The sequence below is a fragment of the Zonotrichia leucophrys genome, chromosome 1 (genome assembly GCF_028769735.1).
Source record: "Zonotrichia leucophrys gambelii isolate GWCS_2022_RI chromosome 1, RI_Zleu_2.0, whole genome shotgun sequence".
Taxonomy (NCBI): Eukaryota; Metazoa; Chordata; class Aves; order Passeriformes; family Passerellidae; genus Zonotrichia; species Zonotrichia leucophrys.
In genome coordinates, this window is record NC_088169.1 from 88369936 (window position 1) to 88390007 (window position 20072).

The 20072-nt window shown below is 45.4% G+C and overlaps 1 protein-coding gene across 11 annotated transcripts in view; it reads left to right on the forward strand.

Moving 5' to 3' along the window:
- Positions 1-19530, forward strand: part of LOC135451757 (trypsin-like) — a 67942-nt gene extending 48412 nt beyond the window's left edge. For 4 of the 11 annotated variants that reach the window (XM_064721241.1, XM_064721286.1, XM_064721259.1 and 1 more), the window contains 5 exons: positions 11360-11446; positions 12833-13001; positions 13597-13850; positions 14458-14594; positions 14990-15245. In XM_064721241.1, the coding sequence (XP_064577311.1) occupies positions 11407-11446; positions 12833-13001; positions 13597-13850; positions 14458-14594; positions 14990-15139 (750 nt within the window). In that variant the 5' untranslated portion in view covers positions 11360-11406 and the 3' untranslated portion in view covers positions 15140-15245. Of the gene's footprint in view, positions 1-6513; positions 6731-11356; positions 11447-12832; positions 13002-13596; positions 13851-14457; positions 14595-14989; positions 15246-17128 lie in introns of those variants that run through there. The other 7 variants (XM_064721248.1, XM_064721302.1, XM_064721279.1 and 4 more) reach the window with 4 other exon arrangements.
- Positions 19531-20072: the final 542 nt, after the last annotated feature.

The following is a 20072-nucleotide window of genomic DNA, read 5'->3' on the forward strand; positions in this document are numbered from 1 at the left end:
AGAGGTGAAGAAAGAGAGAGCTGCTTAGTGAATGAATGGTGGCCCACAGGATAATTCTTTTTCCTGCTTAGAATTAATTTAGCTTTAATGGTTGTTAAGTGGGATTTGTATAATAGGTTGTGTCTTTTAAAGTATTTAATTTACACAAGCTCAGACATTTCAGAAGGACCATTACAGATCTAGCTGTCTCTTCTGTTTAGCTTCTTCAAGAGAAAATAAAAAGTAAATTGGCATTATGATTTGAGGGGAACCTATCACTTGAAGTAGTCTGGGCTTAGATAGGCATAGATTCCAAAATTTGAGGACAGTTTGTATGTCTGCAGGGTCAAGGAAAAGTGAAGTTTTTACTTTGCAGTGGTCTGTGTCATTTTTATAGAACTAATGGTGACAGAAGTTATAGTCTTGCAGCTAAAATGGCGCATAAAATCTCTCCTAGTTGACTTTAAGTCAGAAAATGGAATGTATATTCCTGGTAGCTTCAGCAGGTAACATAACTATTCCAATGAGACTAGGACTAGGATTGCCTTCTTCCAATTTATTAAGAGGGCTAGGAGTACAGAACCTCAATCATAAACCTATACAGTTTAAGGGAATAACTTTATTGTTTTTAATGTATCTTAATTCAGTGCACTCCAGGCAGCATCAGTAACTTCCAAAAGGAAAGTTGAAATGTAGTGCAGGTACAAAGAATCAACTTATTTGGTACAGCAAAACATATCTTCCCCTTTCCCGTGTGTGTGAGAGTCAATTTAGAAATTATAATTTATTTATGCAAACATCTCAAAAATTAAAAGAATATTTAAGACTCTTCAGCTTTGAGATTCCATTTATGGAATCACAGTGAATATCTTGAGGTTGGAAGGAATCTCTAGAGATTGTCTAGGCTGACCTCTGCTCTTGAATAATAGTCAGCTAGAGCAGCTTGCTCAGTATTCAATCAGATTTGAAACATCTCCAAAGATATTAAATATCCAAAGATATTCAAGGGCTGTACAACATAGCTGGGTAACCTGTTCCTGTGCTTGACTATCCTTACAGTAAAAAATTAGGGGGATTATTTTTAAACAGAATTTTCTGGAACTGAATTTATGCCTCTTACAGAATGGAAAATAGCTGATACTGTTTTCTTTATTCACACATTTATACCCATCAATAAGGTTCTTCCTGAACCTTCTTTTTTAAGGCTAAATAAACCCAGATCTCTCAGCCTCTCCTCTTATGGAAGGTACTCCAGACCCCTCTTGATCTTAGTGGCCCTTTGCTGGACTTGCTCCAGCATGTCCCTGTAATTCTTGTGCTGGGGAGTCCAGAACTGAATACATATCTCAGATGTGATCTTCCTGGTGCATAATAGGGGTAATGACTTCCTTGATCTGGGAATACTTTTCTTAGTGCAGTCAGAAATGCTTTGGACTTATTTGCTGCAAGGGCATGTTGCTGACTCATCTTCAACCTCTCCTTGAGGACTCCTATATCCCGTTTTTTTTGCAAAGCTGCTTTCCAACTTTGGTACATGAGGTTATTCTTTCCCATGTACAGGATGTTCCCTTTCTCTCAACAGGTGTATCAATCAGTCCTCCCAGTTTTATATCATCTGCAAAATTGCTGAGGGTGGACTTTGTCCATCTGCCCAACTCATTATTGAAAATGTTAACTTGTGCTGTACAGGAGATGGATGGCATCAATCATCATTTTCACATCATTTTCAGCCACTGCAGTGAAGAATGATATGTAACAATAACAAAAGTTCTCCACAGCAAAGAGTATTTTAGCAAATATATCATCTATTTCACTGGCAAACATGTCTGCTGCAGTGACAGAGTTCTCTTGGGAACAGTCTTATAAATAAGAGCATCTTCCTCTCAGGAAAAAAAACAAACAAACAAAAAAACCCCCCAAGAAACAACAACAACAAAAGAAAACCACCCCAAATAAAAGCCAAACCAAACAAAACCAAAACAAACAAACAAACAAATGAAAAAAAATTCCCCAAAACCCCACCAAACAAACTGGTGGGTGCAGGACAAAGAAACTGTGATAAAGTACTGACTTGCAGAAAAAAAGGAGTCAGCAACAACTTTTCCAGGCGCTGATACCCTATGCCTACTTAGGTATCTACACCAAAAAGGTATAAAATAGCTAATCGCTTACTTTAAATGAATTCTCTGCAAGAGCTTCATTGCATGAGATTTCCCTAACACGACAGGAACCTTGCTGGGGAATCCTGGCTGACTCCAGACTCTGTGATTTTGGTAATCTTTAAAGTGAGATTTCTGCTCTTGATTAGCCTTACTCCTGAGAGAATTTTCTTGAGTGTCATACTAGTAACACCTCATATAATATATAGTAAGTAGAAAGCAATTGTCTGAGTTTTAATTCATAGTCCTTAGAAAGCTAATAAAACATTTGGGCAGAGGGAGAAGATAGTGAAAAGGCCTCACAAATCCAGAACAGTTTTCTGAATTAATTAAAAACTTAGGAAATTTGTCCTGCTGGAAATCATCTTAACCTCTCTGCAGATTTGTACACTATAATAAATTACCAGCTGCACTTGAAGAGTTCCCTCTGTCTCTACAACTGTAAAATGACATGTTATAGCTTTGCTGAAACTGAGACACCAATGCTAAGTGTAAGGTCCACAAAACCCTTTCACCTTTAAATTGTATTGAAACCCAAAACATTTCTATACCACATTCATTTGCTGGTCTAAAGCAAGACAACTGGCTAATGAGGAGGGATCAGTCATGGACGTAAGAAGAGGCTGAGTGAGCACCATGAGGGCTAAAGTGCTAAACTAGTGACCCAAAGATGTGATGGGGGACAAAAAGGGGCTGGGACTACATGGTCTTTAAGGTCCATTCCAAACCCTTAACATTCTGTGATTGTGTGATTGTATGCTTCTGTAATTTTATGATTCTGTGTTGTGTTTCACTGGAATTGATCTGGTTCTTGATTTCAGTCAAGAACCATATTTTCAGGCCACCATTTTCTGAAAGCTCTAGTTTTTGCATGCCATAAGTGAGCTGGTGACTCACTTACATTATCCTTCAGAGACAGAGGTTCCCTTGAAGCTCCTGCAGGGAAAATGCACATGTGCTCCTCCCAGTTCAGATGCCGGTGCTCCTCCCAAGAGGATGGATTTTTAAATCAACGAAATGTGTTTCAATGAAAATCTCCTGGACGCGTTACTTGATGTGCATCTCATAGAATGATTTCGCTTTGTATGTGAGCTGCAGTAACAACAGACTCTAATAAATTATTTGACTCTTGTCTTATTGGCTAATGAAAATGATTGCACAGCTGTCAAGAATTGGAACTTGGACCTGCCTGTTCTCTCATGAATTTCAAACACCAGTGTTACCGGTCAGCAAGCACACACTACAGAAATAATCTAGTATGCTGAGATGCTGCAATTATTATTTGTAGATAAAAGCATCACGTGTTCCAGGACACTGGCACTCTATAAAAATTTAAATTTCTGGGGAAAAAGCAAAATTATTCTTACTCTGCTTCCTAGGCTAGGAAAAAAATAGTTACATTTCTTTTGCAACATGTAAAACTAGTGAAAAAATTATCTGTCCCTTCAATAATTAAGGGCAAGATGGATCATAGACTCTTTATCATTACTAGGTTGATAGTACATCTACTATGTCATTAGCAAAAAGCATTTTTGCCCATTAGCAAAAAGCATTTTTGCCCATTTTCTGCATGATCTGTGTTACTGACTTTGAAGACAAACCCCTTCTGCTCCTTATGGAGAGCTGACTATTGCAAAGGGATGAATAAAGACCAATTTTGTTCACACCTTCCCCTCCATGCAAAAGTAGTGTTAAATACCTGAGAAATTCCAGCAGATGGCCAACAAGTTGATTAGTGTCCAAGATAATTAGGTGGCATGTGACATACAAGAAAAAATGAGAGACTTGCTATTCTTTGCTTGGAGAAAAGAAAGCTAAGGGCAGGTGGGTCTAGGGGAGGTGTAATTCCAACCTTTCACTACCAAAAAAGGCAGATGTAGGAAATAGACTCAATGCCATAATGACATCTTGGAATGGTTAGGGAATGCAGGGATAAAAGGAAAAAAATTTCCCCTTGAGGGTCCTACTGTGGCAGAAAAGAGAATTCCCAGAAAGATTGTAGAACCCCCCTCCTTGCAGGTTTCCAATTCTCAGATGGGTAAGTCCCTAAGCAACCTCTTCTAGATTACAAACTGGAATTGCTTTAAGTTGGAGGTTGGACCACAGACCTCCACCCTGTGGATGCTCCTTCAGGTAAAAAGTATTCTTTGATTCTATGAAATCATCTCTTGATTGTCAAAGAGCACAAAGTACACAGACATTTAAACTGGATATGACACTTCAATACCACTTTTTGCTACAAACATCCCACTGTATTTCTTTCATGCTGGGCAAAGTGAAAATAACTAAAGTGTCCCTGTCTTAAGACCTTCAGTATGTATAGCTAAGACACACAAAGAAGGCAGGAAGATAAATAGACAGAAGGGTAATGTTATTTACTCAAGGATCAGTGGAATAGTACAAGATTACTGTCAGAGGCAGAGTTAAGACATGTACCACTGAGCAATATTCTAGGGGAAAAACCCTATTTCTTTATGCTGTTAAAATGCCACACTTCTCTCATAGGCATAATTAAAAATATAAATTTTCCAGTGTAATCATTTGCCAATGAGCTGAGACATTCCTATACAGTCATTAACAACTACACTTATGGTTATTGGGCTTGCCAATTACAGCTTCATTAGGATGTCTTGGAAATATAGAAGAAAAGTAGGAAATGGTGGAAGAGCTGGCAGAAGCAAGGAGTGGCAGTGGGTAGCAGAAGGCCATAGAGGAGCAGAAGGAGGAGGCAATGGAGAAGGTGACAAAAGAAGTTCCAAAGGGCTGCAGCAGAAGCAGAGAAGGAGGAGGTGACAGAGGAAGTGATGTAAGAAAGGAGGCAGAAGAAGGTGGTGGAAGAGAAGGAGATGGTGAATGAGATGACAGAGTAGGTGACAAAAGAAGCTGGAAGAAGGTGGTGAATAAAAGAAGGTGGAGGCAGTGGAAGGTGGCAGAGGTCAAAGGTGGAGGTATACAGTGGCTAAAGGGTGAAAGCCATGGAATGGTGTGGTGGTGAAATGCAGTGTAAAGGCAGTGAGACAGGAGGCAGCTTTGGCATATGGAGGCAGTGGCTGATTAATTCAGCAGTGGAAGGTGGCAACAGTGGGAGGTGGCAGAAGGCAGCAACAGGAGGCAGTGATGAAATGTGACAGCAGACTGCACTGACAGGAGCTGGTGGCAGCAGAAAGCAGTGGAGGAAGACAGCAGAGACAGGCGGCGCATGAAGGCAGCAGCGGTGGAAGGAGGCATCAAAAATGGTGGTGGAAGAAGACAGAAGAAGGTGGAGGTGGCAGAAGGAAGGCATTTGCGTTGGAAGGTGGCTGTGGCAGATGAAGGCAACAGAAGCAGGCAGAAAAATAGGAGGAGGAGGCAATGGTGGAGGGAACAAAAAAAGGCAGAGGAAGAAAACCACAGAATAAAGAAGAAGGAAATGGAGGAGGCAAAGAAAAAATGTTGTAAGAGGAGAAGAGAAGGCTACAGACAAGGCTATGAAGGAAGGTGGCAGAAGACATTGGAAGAAGAGAAAAGGGAGGCTATGGAAGAAGACAGTGAAGGAGGAGGAGGAGGAGGCTGTGAAAGTAAAGAAGGAAGAAACAACTGAGGAGGCAGTAGAAGACAATGGTGAAGAAGGCAATGGAAGAAGAAGCAAGAGACAACATAGGAAGTGAAGAAAAAAGGTGGCAGAAGAAGTGAAGGAGGAGGCAATGGCAGTGGTGGAAAAAGGCAGTGAAGGAAGAGAGGGCAGACAGAATGCAGCAAAATGCAGCAGAAGTATGTGATGGAAGAAGAAAAGGAGGATGTGAAAGAAGGAAATGGAAGAAGGTGCTGAAATTAGGCATGAAGGAAGTGATGAAGAATGTGACGAGGTAATTGATGGAAGGAGACACCACAAAAACGTGGTGGAAGAAAAGGAGGATGTGATGGTGCGGGTGACAAAAGAAGATGGCAGAGGAAAAGAAGGCAGAGGGAATGGAGAAGGTGGTGGAATAAAGTCTCAGAAGACTGCAGCAAAAAAAGAGAAGGAAGACTTGATGGAAGAACTTGTTAGAAAAAGCAGGAGGCAATGGAGGAAGCCAGTGTGAGGAGAAGGCCACAGAAGAAAGCAGAGGATGAAAGTGGTAAAAGAAGGTGATGTAACAAGAAAAGGAGGAGGAGACAGAAGAGGTAGAATAGAATAAGGAAGTGGAAGAAGGGGGCAGCAGAAAGGAAGGAGGAGGCAATGGAAGAAAATGTTGGAAGATTATCAGAAGATGAAGGAGGAGATGGAGGAGATGGCTGTTCTTATTTTGGTTGGCTGCTAAGAGTTAATTTTCTTCTTAGCAGTTGGTGCAGCACTATGTTTTTAATATGAGAATAATATTGATAACACACTGATGTTTTGGTTGTTCCTATGTAGTGCTTACTCCATGTCAAGGACTTTTCAGCTTTCCATGCTCTACCAGCAAGGAGGTGAACATGAAGCTGTGGGGGAGCCTAGCTGGGACAACTGACACTAACTGGCCAACAGGATATTCCACACCACAGAATGTCATCCTTAGAATATAAACTGGGAGGAGCTGGACAGACAGAACTAATTACTGCCCAGAGACAGGCTGAGCATCGCTCAGCAGGTGGTGAGCAATTGCACTTTTTCTAATGTTTTCTTTTTCTGTTATTGTTATACATTTTTTATTAAATTAAACATTTTTTTTATTTTACTAAACAGTTCTTATCTCAAGCCACAAGGGTTTTTACATTTTTTTCTCACTTTCTTCTCCTTATCCAGCTGGAGGAATGGAAGTGAGGGAGTGAGTGAGCGGCTGCAATGTGCCTAGATGCTGGCTGGGGTTAAAGCATAATGATCCATTTTTGGTGCCAATGTGGGGCACAAAGGGTTGAGATAACTACAGATCTGACCAAAGTGTGATGAAGCAAAATGATTTTTTGCATATTTTCAAACAAAACTAAAGCCTTCATTTATATCAGCTTATGATACGATAGAACTGCTATTCTTGAAACTAATCTGATCTGTGTGCTCAGCATTGCTGTCACCTATGTGATTTGGGAGCCATCTATTGGGAACTATAAATAATTACATGCTTTGCCTTTTCTCCTTGCAGAGCCAATACAGGGGGGAAAATTCCTCCCTCCCTCCCTCCCTCCCTTCCGTCCCTTCCCTGCCTTCCCTCCCTCCTTTCCTCTCTACAACTCTTGCAGAAAGCACTAAGGGAGACTCAAGATTGATCCCTAGGCTTTTGGAGTCAGGGATACTGAGGATCTGAGGCCTGTATGCTCCACCTGAAAAAGAGATACTGCCACTACAAGAATAGGAAGGAGTTACAGTGGAAGAAGGTGGCAAAAGAAGGGAAAGGAAGATGGAAGCAGTAGAAGACAAGGAGAAGGGGATGAAGAAGAGAGTGGAATAAGGTAGCAGAAGAACGCGTCAGAAGGTGGTATGGGAAGAACAGGAAGAAGAGGAGGAAAGGGGATGTGGATGATGCGCAGTAGAAGATGACAGAGGAAAGGACAGAAGGAGGCAGCAAAAGAAGGCAGTGGAAGAAGAAAGGCAACAACTGAAGAAAGTGGGAGAAGAATACGGCAGAAGAGTAGAAGGTGGCAATGGAAAAGTAGACAGAGGATGTCTGCCGAAGGGTTGACAGTGGTGAAGAAAAGCAGCATATATAGGGAAGGAAGAGACAGTAGACAATAGAAGAAGGCAGCAGAATTTTAAAAAGAGCAGTCAATGGAAGAGGTAGTGGACAAAGATGTTAGAAGAAGAAAAGGATGATTAGGTGACTTAAGGAGACCACAGCAGGCTGTGGCAGTAAACAGTAGTGGGAAAAGACAAGGATCTCTCTTTGGGGAGTGTTTTTAAGCATACCAAACCCTCTCCCTCTCCTCTGACTTTGCCCTTCACTCTCCTATGTGAATGTGGGAGAAAGTGGGTTGGAGACAAAGAGAACCACTCACCCGATGTTCATGTGGCAACAGAGTTTATTCTTCAGCTCTTCTTTATAAAGAGCATTTGAAAAACCCAGTCTGGATAGCTCATTGATCTGATCTTTTATGCCCCCAAATCCTGGACCAGTGATACGCTTGCAGCTTAGGAAGGAACATAATTGGTTGAAGTTCCATCAGTTAACCCAGGGGCTAGCTTATGGAGCTGGCTGGGCAGCTGAATTCATTTGCCCAGTACAAGCCAGCTTGTTACAGTGATGTAATGTGGCAACACTTTACTCCTACTTTCCCAGTTCCTTCTCCATCAAAACTGGAAACTGTACCCTGATAGCCACAGCCTTGCTTGGCCACACTCCTCACCAGATGCCTGCTTTCTCTGCCTCAGAAAAGGAAGGAAGAAGAGTGCAGGAAGAAATTATACCAAGGCAACTGGAGAATTTCCAGGACACAGGGAAATTTGGCTCAAAGGCTGGAGAAGAAAATTTGCATCACGATCGGTTGCTCTCTGGATCAGATTTAAATAATGATGGAAGCAATACAGAAACAAGCTTTAGAGGAAGGAAAACATAAGCATCTCTATCCAGGTATCCTTTCTGAGAGAGAGAGAAGAGAAGTTGTGTGGAAAGTAGTATTCTGAGTAGTCTTTATGTTTCCCAGGAAAGACAGATATTTTATTCCCCCAGCAAACTTTGTAAGTCAGAATCATTAGGGCAATTGTTCCCATCATTTAAGCCCTATCTCCACTTCCATATCTGCCTGAACAAGAACAGTCCAGCAGCAATGTCAGATAAATCCACCTTCTAACACACATCTTTGTCAGGTCAGACCTGACCTGTGCCCTCCTATACTGCTCAAAAGGGGCTGAGATGCTCCCAGGAGACCTTCTTTGCTGCAGCAAATGAAGGCATGAGTTTGGGTAACTCTCCAGACCCTTGCAGGATTTAAGCAACCATGACTTTCCTCCAGAGAGATATGTAATAATCTTTGGTCTCTTGCTGGGCTGTAGTAGCAGGGAACATTCCAACACCACGCCATTCCTGGGAACAAGGGAGATAGGATCGGATGTCCTTCAACCTCATAGCCCTCCAAGGATTTTTCTTCCTTTTGTCCCTTCTCTTTTTGAGGTAATGTAAATGCTTTGCATCCATGAAAACCTGTGGAAAGGACTTCATAGCATTCCTGAAATAGAGGAAGTTTCCTTTGCTTGCTCTGAACAAGCCACCCCCAACAAGTTTTGCATGCTACTCCCTAAGACACAATAGGCAATCCCATTGTTCCCCAGGCTCCTGAGGCCACTCATAATTTCATAAATCCCTGTCATGTCCTACATCCAGTTTCTCTCCAGGACACGAAGAATCCATGTCTTTGGCAAGGGCAGAAATAGAAAAAAAGTATTGTGGCCATAGATTAAAGAGAAATACAGGCATAGAGAACAACGCAAGAGGCTGTGACAGCAGTTTTGTTCAGGAGTGGAGAGATGGAGGATAAGAAGCTTTGGAGAATGAACCAGCTTCTCCCAGAAAGGAGACAGGTGGGAAGAGAGAATCAATGCAACCTCCACCACCAGGTTCTGTAAGGCATAAAAGGACTACCCTCAGAAACTCCTCCTGATTTATGTTCCTAGGAAGCTTTATCTCCGTCAGCCCACGGTTTTACCAGGTTTCTTTTTCCCAGGATCTTGCATCAGCCTGGACAAATGTATTTTCCTTTATCTGAGTCTAGTGTTAATGCAGCTGACTGAAATACTTGAACTAGGAACATGAAGTTCTAGAAGTACAAACTGCCGTTGCTTGTCCATTGATAATACCTAACACAGCTGCTCTTCAGTCAACATCTCTCCCCCTTCCTGTGCCCCTAGAGCCACCAGCTTTCTTCTGCAGCATTACTGCATTAAATGAAAAATTTGTTTGTAATAATAGATGTACACACTTAAGTGTATTCTTTGAAAGAGCCTGCAAAAAAAATTACACTGGGTCTATGGAATGTTCAGCAGCACATCTGATGACAGCCCTTGTCCAAACAAATGGCATGTTTTGGACAAAGAAAATAGAAATTTCAAACTAAAACACTATTGTAAACTGGAAATTTTTCTTGCTTCACTTAGTTATGATGGGATTGGAGAGCTTTGGTAATTTTTGACCCTCTTAGTCCTATTATGGACATTTTCCTTTCCCACAGGAAGCTTCTAAATCCTTCTTTATTTCACAGGATACAGCATGCTTGTAAGAAAGCTGTGCAGTAATACCAGTTTAAAGGCCAACAGAATTCATGCACCACTTTGGAGGAGGCCCAGGCCTTGGACTTGTACTTCAACACGAAGGAAAATTTCCCTCTAGACAGTGACACTGGGCGTATCAGTCCTTCAGGGCCCACAAAAAATTAATCAAGAAATGGAGAGGAAGAGTATTCTTATTTAGTGTCTCAAACTATTCCAGCATTTCCAAACATATGGCTTCTCTTTAATGTCTCTGGAGAGAATCCTGTGTCTTTCAGGAACTAACATGATGTTGTTGGCAGCTGCTTGGAGAATGAACATGATTATTCAGCAAAGCATTAAGCTTTAGAAAGCTTTGCATCATGACAGAAATCCCCACTCCTGCAGAGAGGGATTTCAGAAGATCTCACTATTTGTGTTTGCAGCATTATTGTACATCTACATCACACTCATAAACATCAGCATTGTACTGAAGTTCTTATGTGGAAAAAATGAATCTGTAGAACATTCCAAAGATGAAGAAAAGCATGGTTCTTCTATCCTCCCTTTAGAAATTACAATGGAGGAATTTGATTTAGGAAACGCTGTATTGCGTATGACAAAAACACCCATTATTCAAGAAAAGGAATTTGCTAAAATTAACTGAACAAAGTTAACCACTGGGTTTGCTAGAATTCTTTTTCTTCCCAAACAAATGCAATGTATCTCTCTGTCCACTACTTAAAATATGCAACTTTGGGTAAAACCATGCATTTTTAAGAAAGATACCATCAGCACAGAGGAATTTGAAAGAGGTTTGAGAGTTGTTATTCCTGTTGTACAGGTGCTGTGTATAAGAATTAGACAGACAAATAACTACACGTCTTCCAAAGCCAAAAGGTATTTTTGGATTGAAGGCTACCTTACAGAAAAGTTTGAATAGCTCTCTATCTTAGCAGAGGTTTATGATTAACGTGTATGACATTTGTACATTCTACCAATGCCTGTTAATTCCCACATTTGGATCTTTGAATTTTCCACTGTGTATTTTTTGTCTGGAGAAAACCTTGGACTAGAGATAAGATCATCACCAAAAACATATTTCTAGCAGCTCCCACGTCCAGTCAGTCAGTCTGGGTTTGAGGTCGAATCGAGACCATGAAGTGCCTGCTGCTTCTCGCCTTTATTGGGGTGGCTGGTGAGTATATCTTTTATTTCTATTTCTGCCATTTAATAGGAAGCTGATTTTCTAATGAAAACTGCAAGGTAGCCTGTTGTGGGAAAGCCAAGTCAGTTTTGACTTGCACAAGTCAGAGCCCTGCAGGTTCCATCTTTTGTCTGCTCATAATGCCTTGTGCCACAAGCTGGAGAATGAACACCTTCATAGGCGTTCCTGATCCAGCTATGGAGATGTGGCCACAGCTTCAGAAACAGCTGCCTCCTCCTTCGGGACTCAGGAATGCACAGGGAATAGCTCTGGACCGAGAAGTCCTAAAGCAACTGCAAAATTTTGGACCCTTGGTGGGTGCTCCAAGAAGATGTCACTGCACAGTAGTTTTTACTTTTTCCCTCAGTCAACCCTTGACTGTCTCAGTAGATGGGATTCAGGGAAAGACACACCCATGATCTGATCCAACCAGAACATTTCTGTGTCCCTATGCTCCCTCAGGGAGTAGCCAGCAGGGCTTTACTTGCAGATATGTGAGGCACCCGTGTAAGTCTGATATGCAGAGGTGGGCATATGTGGCCCGAAGTTTAGAGTCCGACTAGCTGAGGGCGAAAGGCCGACGCCCCTCTGCAATTCCTGGCCAGCACCCTTCGGCGTCTGATGGCCTCTGGCTGTGTTGGCTGCGGACTGGCTTACACCGCTGGTATTGGAGAGGAACGGTGCTGACCATTTCCCGGGGGTTAAACATCGGTTTATTGAAGGTGCTGCGGGATCCAAACGCGGGGAAACCAACCGGGAAAAAGTTTTTCATAGGCGGTGAAAACAGGATTATAAAGGAGGGGGGTGGGTACAGGCGGAACCAATCGGGAAAGGTGAGGGGATGAACTTCACAGAACTGACACTCCATGGAGACCAGTAATCAAAAGGTAAAGGAGATGTCCTGGGACCCCAGCCAACCACCATCTCCAGAGAGGAGAAGGTTCTCGAAACCTGGGAGGAGAAAGGGAGTGATTGACTGGACCCAGGGAGGAAACAACTTTAACTTATAAGGGAAACCAGGGGAGGAGCAATTACATATCGGCAACTATGAATAGCGGTTACTATAGCAACTTAGCTGACAGGCTAGCAGTGGCGGGAAAAACTGGGGGAACGAAACCATTTTACACATAATAGGGGAGAACAATACATAAATTGGGGGAATAACACAAGAAACTTAACAACACACTACAACACTGATACCCTTCTTTGTTTGCACAAGCAAATGCATGTGCCTTAGACCTGCCCACCAGCGCTGCCCTGAGTGTCCATAGAAGGGGAGCCTGCAAGTGAGGGGCTTCAGACAGGCAGCCACAGGGCAGATTACAGGCCACATTACCTTAGGCCAGCTGTTGACACATGGCACTTCTTGTCCTCCAGTTGCCTTCCCCACCTTTGCTGAAGACGATGATGACAAGATTGTGGGAGGCTACACCTGCGCACAGAACTCTGTGCCCTATCAGGTGTCCCTGAATTCTGGATATCACTTCTGTGGAGGTTCCCTCATCAGCAGCCAGTGGGTCGTGTCAGCTGCTCACTGCTACAAATCGTGAGTCAAAAAATTACATCCTTCTACTTCTGTCTTCCAGTTCACTTCTAGCAGGCATTCTGAGCTATGAGATAGAAATATGTAAGTGCCTCCATTCTCACCAGAGACAGCCAAGGGATGGGTGGATCATTCAGGAAGCCAGGCCGAGGCATCCTGAGGGGTTTTCCACTTATGCAAACGTTCCTGTGAATGCAGAGCATTTTCTGATATAACAATGAGATAATCAAGCAGAGAGGTCTGGGCTTTGATTTCCTATCAATTACATGAATCTTGCTAAAGCATTCTTCCTGGAGAACAGGAAGAGGATCAAGGTTCGGCTGGAGCCGTTTGCCTTGTCCCAGAATATCTGTATCTAGTGCTGCTCTGTATTCAACTGCTGCCAGGTATTTACAGACCTGCAGAAATTCACCACCCACGCATGGAGTGAGTTAAGATCTCAGTGTGGATTCCCAGGGCTCCCTGCAGGACAAGAAAGATGCTCTGCCCCAGAAGGCTTCTGTGGCAGTGGTGTTGGAGCGAGTGCACTCAGTGACAGGGAGGTTTCTCTCAACCTGCCCCTAGCAGTAAAGGACACGCTGTGCCTTCTGTTTTCCAGTCGCATCCAAGTGCAGCTGGGGAAACACAACCTGGGGCTCACTGAATCCACACAGCAGTTTATCAACTCTGCTAAAGTCATCCGGCACTCTGGCTACAGCTCCTACACCCTGGACAACGACATCATGCTCATCAAGCTGGCCAGCCCAGCCAAGCTCAGCAAAGCTATCCAGGCCATTGCTCTGCCTACCAGCTGCGTGGCCGCCGGCACCACCTGCCTGATCTCCGGCTGGGGCAACACTCTCAGCAGTGGCTGTGAGTACTCTGGGGGAGCCTACAGACCCCTGGGGGCCTAGGACAGTCTCTAGGACCTGGCCATTAACCCCCAACAGGACAGGCTAAAACACAGGGAAGTGCTGTGGGACAGCTTTTTGGAGTGATGCGTCAGTGTAGGGACTGCACAGTTAATGTCAAAGAGTTGTCAGTTCTCTGAGAGTAAGGGTGAAATCTGGGACTGTGGAACTTGAATTCCTACCAGAGATCCCTGTTCTCTCACACCCATGGTCAGAGATGTGCATGGCCAGTGGTGTGTATTCCATTGAACCTGCACCAGAGGAGAGGATGGTTTTCCTGAGGCTCAGGTTTCTTCCAGTGCATGTATCACAAGAGTGGCCCCACCTTTGCCAACTGATGAACTTCCAGGTACCAGAAAAGTTAAGGTGGCTGCAGTGTAGAATTTTGGGCCCATGGGTGGAATTTGTTCCATCTCTACAGAAGGGACCCATGCTGTGCTTACTGTGGACAGGGAGCAGAATGGCTGCTAGAACAGGGTGTCCAGCATTTGCTTTTCTGCTAAGATCTTGCCTGAGCTCTGAAAAGGACTCAGCAATGCCAGCAATCATCTCTCCCTATTTCTTTGCAGCTAACTACCCGGATGAGCTGCAGTGCCTGAAGGCTCCTGTCCTCACTGACCAGCAGTGCTCTGATTCCTACCCTGGGCAAATTACCAAGAACATGATGTGTGTCGGATACGTGGAGGGAGGAAAAGACTCCTGCCAGGTAACTCATCTGCCTCTCCTCACCCAGTCGTTTCTCTCCCACCTTTTCCTAGCTGAAGAGGCCTCCACATTACAGAGTCAGCTATACTCACTGCACTGGTAAATCTGAGTTTCTGAATGACAGCAGAGGCTTCAGGCACACATGTCCTGAAGGTTTGCCAAGTACCGCATCCAGCAAAAGCAGGCAGCTGACTCACCCTTAGTTGTGGTGCCCTTGGAGCTCAAGTCAGGCACGGTAGCATCAGGTGGAGAGTGTGAATCAGGAACAGCCCTGGTAGAACTTTGTGCAGAGTACGCCTGGCAGGGCTTCCTCCAGGGTCAGTGGTCTCAGGGATCTCTGGCTCATTGCTCAGGCTGATGCCATTTGCTGAATATCCATACCCTTTGTGTGCACAGGGAGATTCCGGCGGTCCCGTGGTCTGCAATGGACAGCTCCAGGGCATTGTCTCCTGGGGTTATGGATGTGCCCAGCGAGGCCATCCCGGAGTTTACACCAAGGTTTGCAACTATGTCTCCTGGATCCAGTCCACCATTGCCTCCAATTGAGATGCTTGTTTGGCGTGACCTGTATTTTTTCCTCATCATTTCTGTTCTTTTGGATCTGGACAAGCAAAAATTATGAGAAATCAATAAAAACTTTCAGGCACCCCTACTTTGTGTATGGTTTCTCTGGGAACTTCCATAGCCTGTGATACAGAATCACAGAATTTTTAGGTAGGAAGAGACTTTTAAGATCATCGAGTCCCACCCGTGTTCTAACACTTCAACTAGATCATGGCACCAAGTGCCACATCCAGTCTTCCCTTAAACACATCGAGGGATGGTGACTCCACCACCCCCCTGGGTAGATGATTCCAGTATTTGACCACTCTTTCTGTGAAAAACTTCCTCCTTAATTCTAGCCTGTATCTCCCTTGGCGCAGCTTGAGACTGTGTCCTCTTGTTCTGTCTGTTGTTGCCTGGAGAAAGAGACCGACCCGCAGCTCACCACAGCCACCCTTAAGGAAGTTGAAGAGATTGATTAGGGCACCTCTGAGTCTCCTTTTCTCCAGGCTGAACAACCTCAGCTCCCTCAGTCGTTCTTCATACAGCTTGTGCTCCAAGCCCCTCACCAGCCTCAGTGCTCTCCTTTGGACCCGCTCAAGCACCTCAACGTCCCTCCTAAAGTGAGGGGCCCGGAACTGGATGCAATACTCAAGGTGTGGCCTCACCACTGCCGAGCACAGGGGAAGAATACAGAGCAGATAGATAGCGTATGCCACACAGAAGGAAGTATTTAATATTTTCAGTCTCTGTAGAACTGGAAGCATGTAGGAAAACTTTACAGACTTGCTTTGAAAAGACTTTCAGTCAGTTATTTTCAGTTGTTTCTGAAACCTTTTATTTATGACACTTACACAACATTTCTCACTTTGAAAAGACCATTTCAGGCTTTTGCCTGTCCTTTGTGTAGCTCTCCAGTCCACTGTAGAGGATGTTGCTTGCTTCTAGACACAAGGGGTGCCATGAATCGTCTACGCTTCATTACCCCCAGTGCAAACGACAGTGCAGGGTCTCAGAGGAATCTGATCCTCACCTAAATTTTCATAATGTATCAAGGACAGAAGCTGGGAATTCCTTGCTGGAGTGTGAAGAACAGGCTGAGTCAGGGGAGCTGCAACTCATGCCATAGCTGTGGGGACATGGAGATGCTTTCTGGTGCTCAGGTCCTTGTGGTTAAAGCCCAGTCAGCTGCTGGGTGTTACACGCACTCCCACACTACCCCCTTGCCCTGGTGGGATGGGGAAAAGGGCAGAAATGACATGTTGAGATCCCCATCCTTCCCTCCACATCCAGCACGCACAGCCTGCCCCTTCCACCTGCTGCATCTCTGCAGGGTTCCTGCTTTCCTGCAGAAACAGAGTTTGTGCTGACACACAGTTTGTGTCATTGCCCAGGGTTCCCAGCCAGCCAATGCCTCCTGTCATTTCTTGGCCAGCCCCACCCCGAGATGTCTCACCCTCACTCACTGCTCCCTCTGCACAAACCTTTGGGCAGCTCCAAGAGGCAGCTTGCTGACAGGGCAGGGGCCCTCCCGCCATGGTTCCCTGCTGTTTCTTTGTGGCCGTGCTGGCCCCTCTGGGTAAGTGAACTCAACCCAGCCCTGAGCACCTCCACTCATCCCGCTGCTGCTCTCCCAGCTGTGGAGCCACTTCCTGGCACTGCTGCATCCTGCAGAGCTTTCTGCATGGAGGATCAGCAGCTAATGTGCTGGCACAGGGAATGCCTGAATCTTCTGCAATGGCCATCCATTTGTCATTCTTTGTGCAGCCCGTAGATGGTTCCTGGGTTTGGACTTAACCAGCCCAGGAATGCGCCTTGCCTATTGAAGAGAAATTGTAAATTCACCTTCTGATCAGAAGAGCTGTGCCATGCATGAGCTGCTCCCTTGGCTGCCCAATCCCTTCTCACCCTTTCCCTACCAACTCACAGTGCCTAGTTGGGTTTCCTCTCAGTTTTTACCTCTTCCTCACTGCTCCTACTTTTCCTTTCCAGTGTTAGCCCTGGAACAGTCTCCAGACATGGTGATCAAAGAAGGCCAGTCTGTGAATCTGGAATGTTCCAACAAGAAATCCTCCAGCACAGCTATTTACTGGTTCATGCTGCCTTCAGAGAAGAATTCCAGTCTAACTCTACTGGCATCTGCAATACAGGGTAGTAATGCAGCAGTGGAGAAGGGTTTTGAGAACCATTTCAAGAGCAGCAAGATAAAAGGAGACAGTATCACCCTCTCAATAGAACACACCTTTCTCAATGACTCTGGCACATACTACTGTGCTGAGAGTGATCACAGTGGTGAGACTGCTGAGGGAGCTGAGCACAAACCAGTCCCTGCACAAACAGGACCTGCTTTCCATTTGTGGCTGCTGCACGAGGCAGGGTGATCACTTCTCACTCATTTGGTGCTCTGCTTCCTGGCCTTGCCTTCCTCCTCTTCTCAGATGCTGACAGTTTATTTCTCCAGCCTTCTCTCCTTGCTGCTCCAGGCCTCCCTCGGCATTTCAGTCTTATTTGCACTACATTTGCTTCTGTCAGCCCTTCTTCTCTCTGTCTCCCTTCCCTTCCCTTCCCTAGCTTTTTTTTTCTGTCTTCAATCTGCACTCCATTGTCCTCCTCTTACTTAACTCCAGTCAACCCTGCTCATACTTCTAACTGTGAAATGGAGGAAGTGCTTGTGGGGGAAGTTCTTGGTGCACCTGTGCATGAAGGCAAGGCCTGGCAGGTGTGGCAGTAGCCAGCACCGTGTGGCAGCTGCCCACATGCTCCTCTGTTCCAGCGCCTTGTCTGTGGTTGTTCTGTGGTCAAGCAATAGGAACAGCAGAGCACAAGCCTGTGCTTGCTCTGGTAAAGTGTTCAGTGGATCCCTAAGTCCTTCATGTAGAGTGGTGTCTGGGGCAGGATCCACCTGCCTTCCAGCCCTTGATCCACATACAGTTTATCTTCAGCAAATGGAGGATAAAAATTACAGGTTACATTAGCAAGCTGAGCAGATAACAGGAATTTCCCACAGGTTACAGTATTCTATACATCAGAGACTCAGATGAAGGGTAAAGAGTGTCCTTATAAAGTTCTCTGATAACACCCAGTTAGGAGGAGTTTCTGATACCTGAGAAGGCCATGCAGCCCTTCAGATGGGCCTTGACAGGTTAGAGGGATGGGCAGAGGGGGATATTCTGGAATTCAAGAAAAGCAAATGCAGGATTTTATGTATTTTACGTATTTTAAAATACGTAATGAACCAGCACAGGCTGGCGTCTGATCTGATGGTGAACAGCTCTTCAGAAAAGGACCTGGGTCTTGGTGGACAAGAAGGTCTCTGTGAGTCAGCAATTTCTCCTGGTGGCCAAGAAACCAGTGGTGTCCTGGGATGCATTAGAAAGAGCATTGCTGGGATGCATTGCCATCAGGGGGAAGAAGGTCGGGCTCCACTCAGTGGAGTCTGCAGTGCTGTGTCCTGTTCTGGGCTCTCTGGTGCAAGAGAGACATGGAGCTCATGCAGAATGTCCAGGACAGGAGATGAAAGGTGTTTAGTAGAGTGGAGCATCTCTTTAGAGAACAAAGCCTGAGGGAGCTGGGCATGTTCTACCTTGAGAAGAAACAACTCAGTGGCCAACTCATCAATGTCTACAAGTACTTGTAAGAAGGGTTCCTAGTGGTGGATCCAGGTTCTTCACTGTGATGCCAAGCACGAGGACAAGCAGCAAAGGGCAGAAAATTATGCACTGGTAGTTCCATCTGCATCTGCGATAAGAACTCTGCACATTTGAAGACAGTTCAATGCAGCAGATTGCCCAAAGGTGTTGTGGAGCCTCTCTCTCTGGAGATATCCCAGAACCATCTGGATACAGCTATGTGCCATTTGCTCTGGGATGACTCTGCTGGAGCACGGAGGTTGGAGCAGTGACCCCCTGAGGTCCCTTCTTGGCTGGCCCATCCCATGATTCTGTCCTGCATAACACACACCCCTGCACAGCACAGGCCTGCTCAGGGCACTCCAGGTGCTTCCCATCCTGCACATTCCAATGCTAACATCCAAGCTTCCCAGGATCTAAACAAAGGGCCCCACACAGCAGCCATGCCTGTTCAACATCACTGACTCCTCAAATCCTGTGTCTTCTCCTGTGGAGACCCTGGGGGAGCATTCCCTAGGGTCGTGAGACAGAAGAAGCTTCCCTCCAAAAGCTGTCAGAGCCCATTGGCTCCTTCCCCTATTCCTATGTCTGTTCCTGTGTCCCTGAGCCGCTTGTCCCTATTCTCTGATTGACCATCACCTTTGTACTGCCCCAAGACCAGGGTCAGCACCCAGGCCCCTGTAGAGAGACAGGGAGAGTCTCTGTGCTGGGGTGCTGGGACCTGAACATCTCACCACGTGGCTAAATAAACATTTCTTGATATTATGCAAAGGTCCTTTTGCTTCCTTACCCTGGACTATGCTAGCCACAATTCAGACTGCTACAGCTCCCCATGCACTGCCCTGCCCTTTGCTCACCCCAGGCAACTGGAGACCCTTGGCATGGACACATCAGGCACAGCCTCCTCTCTGCTGGAGTGCTGCTGCTGCTGCTGCTGCTGCTGGTGCTGGCAGGATTTGGGGGTTCTACAAAGCAGCCCAATCTCGTTGCTTCTTTCTACAACTTCTGTAGAGGAATCTGGGGTCTTCCCTGAATCTTCTCCAGGTGGCCTGGGGAAATGAATGCAATGGGACACACTCAGAGCTGCAGCAGAGGATTTGGGAGGAGCTGCAGGCATTGCTGCTCTCCTCTGCTGACAGGACACAGGGGAACATCTTCACTGCAAAGCCCTTCAGAGCCTTGGGCACTGGCATCACTCCATGTCCTGTATGGGCCAGCCTCACCTGCTGTGCACACAGCCCAGCACGGATGGGCAGAGGCTGTGCCAGAGCTCTGTGCCCAAACTCAGGGCACACAAACTACGAGTG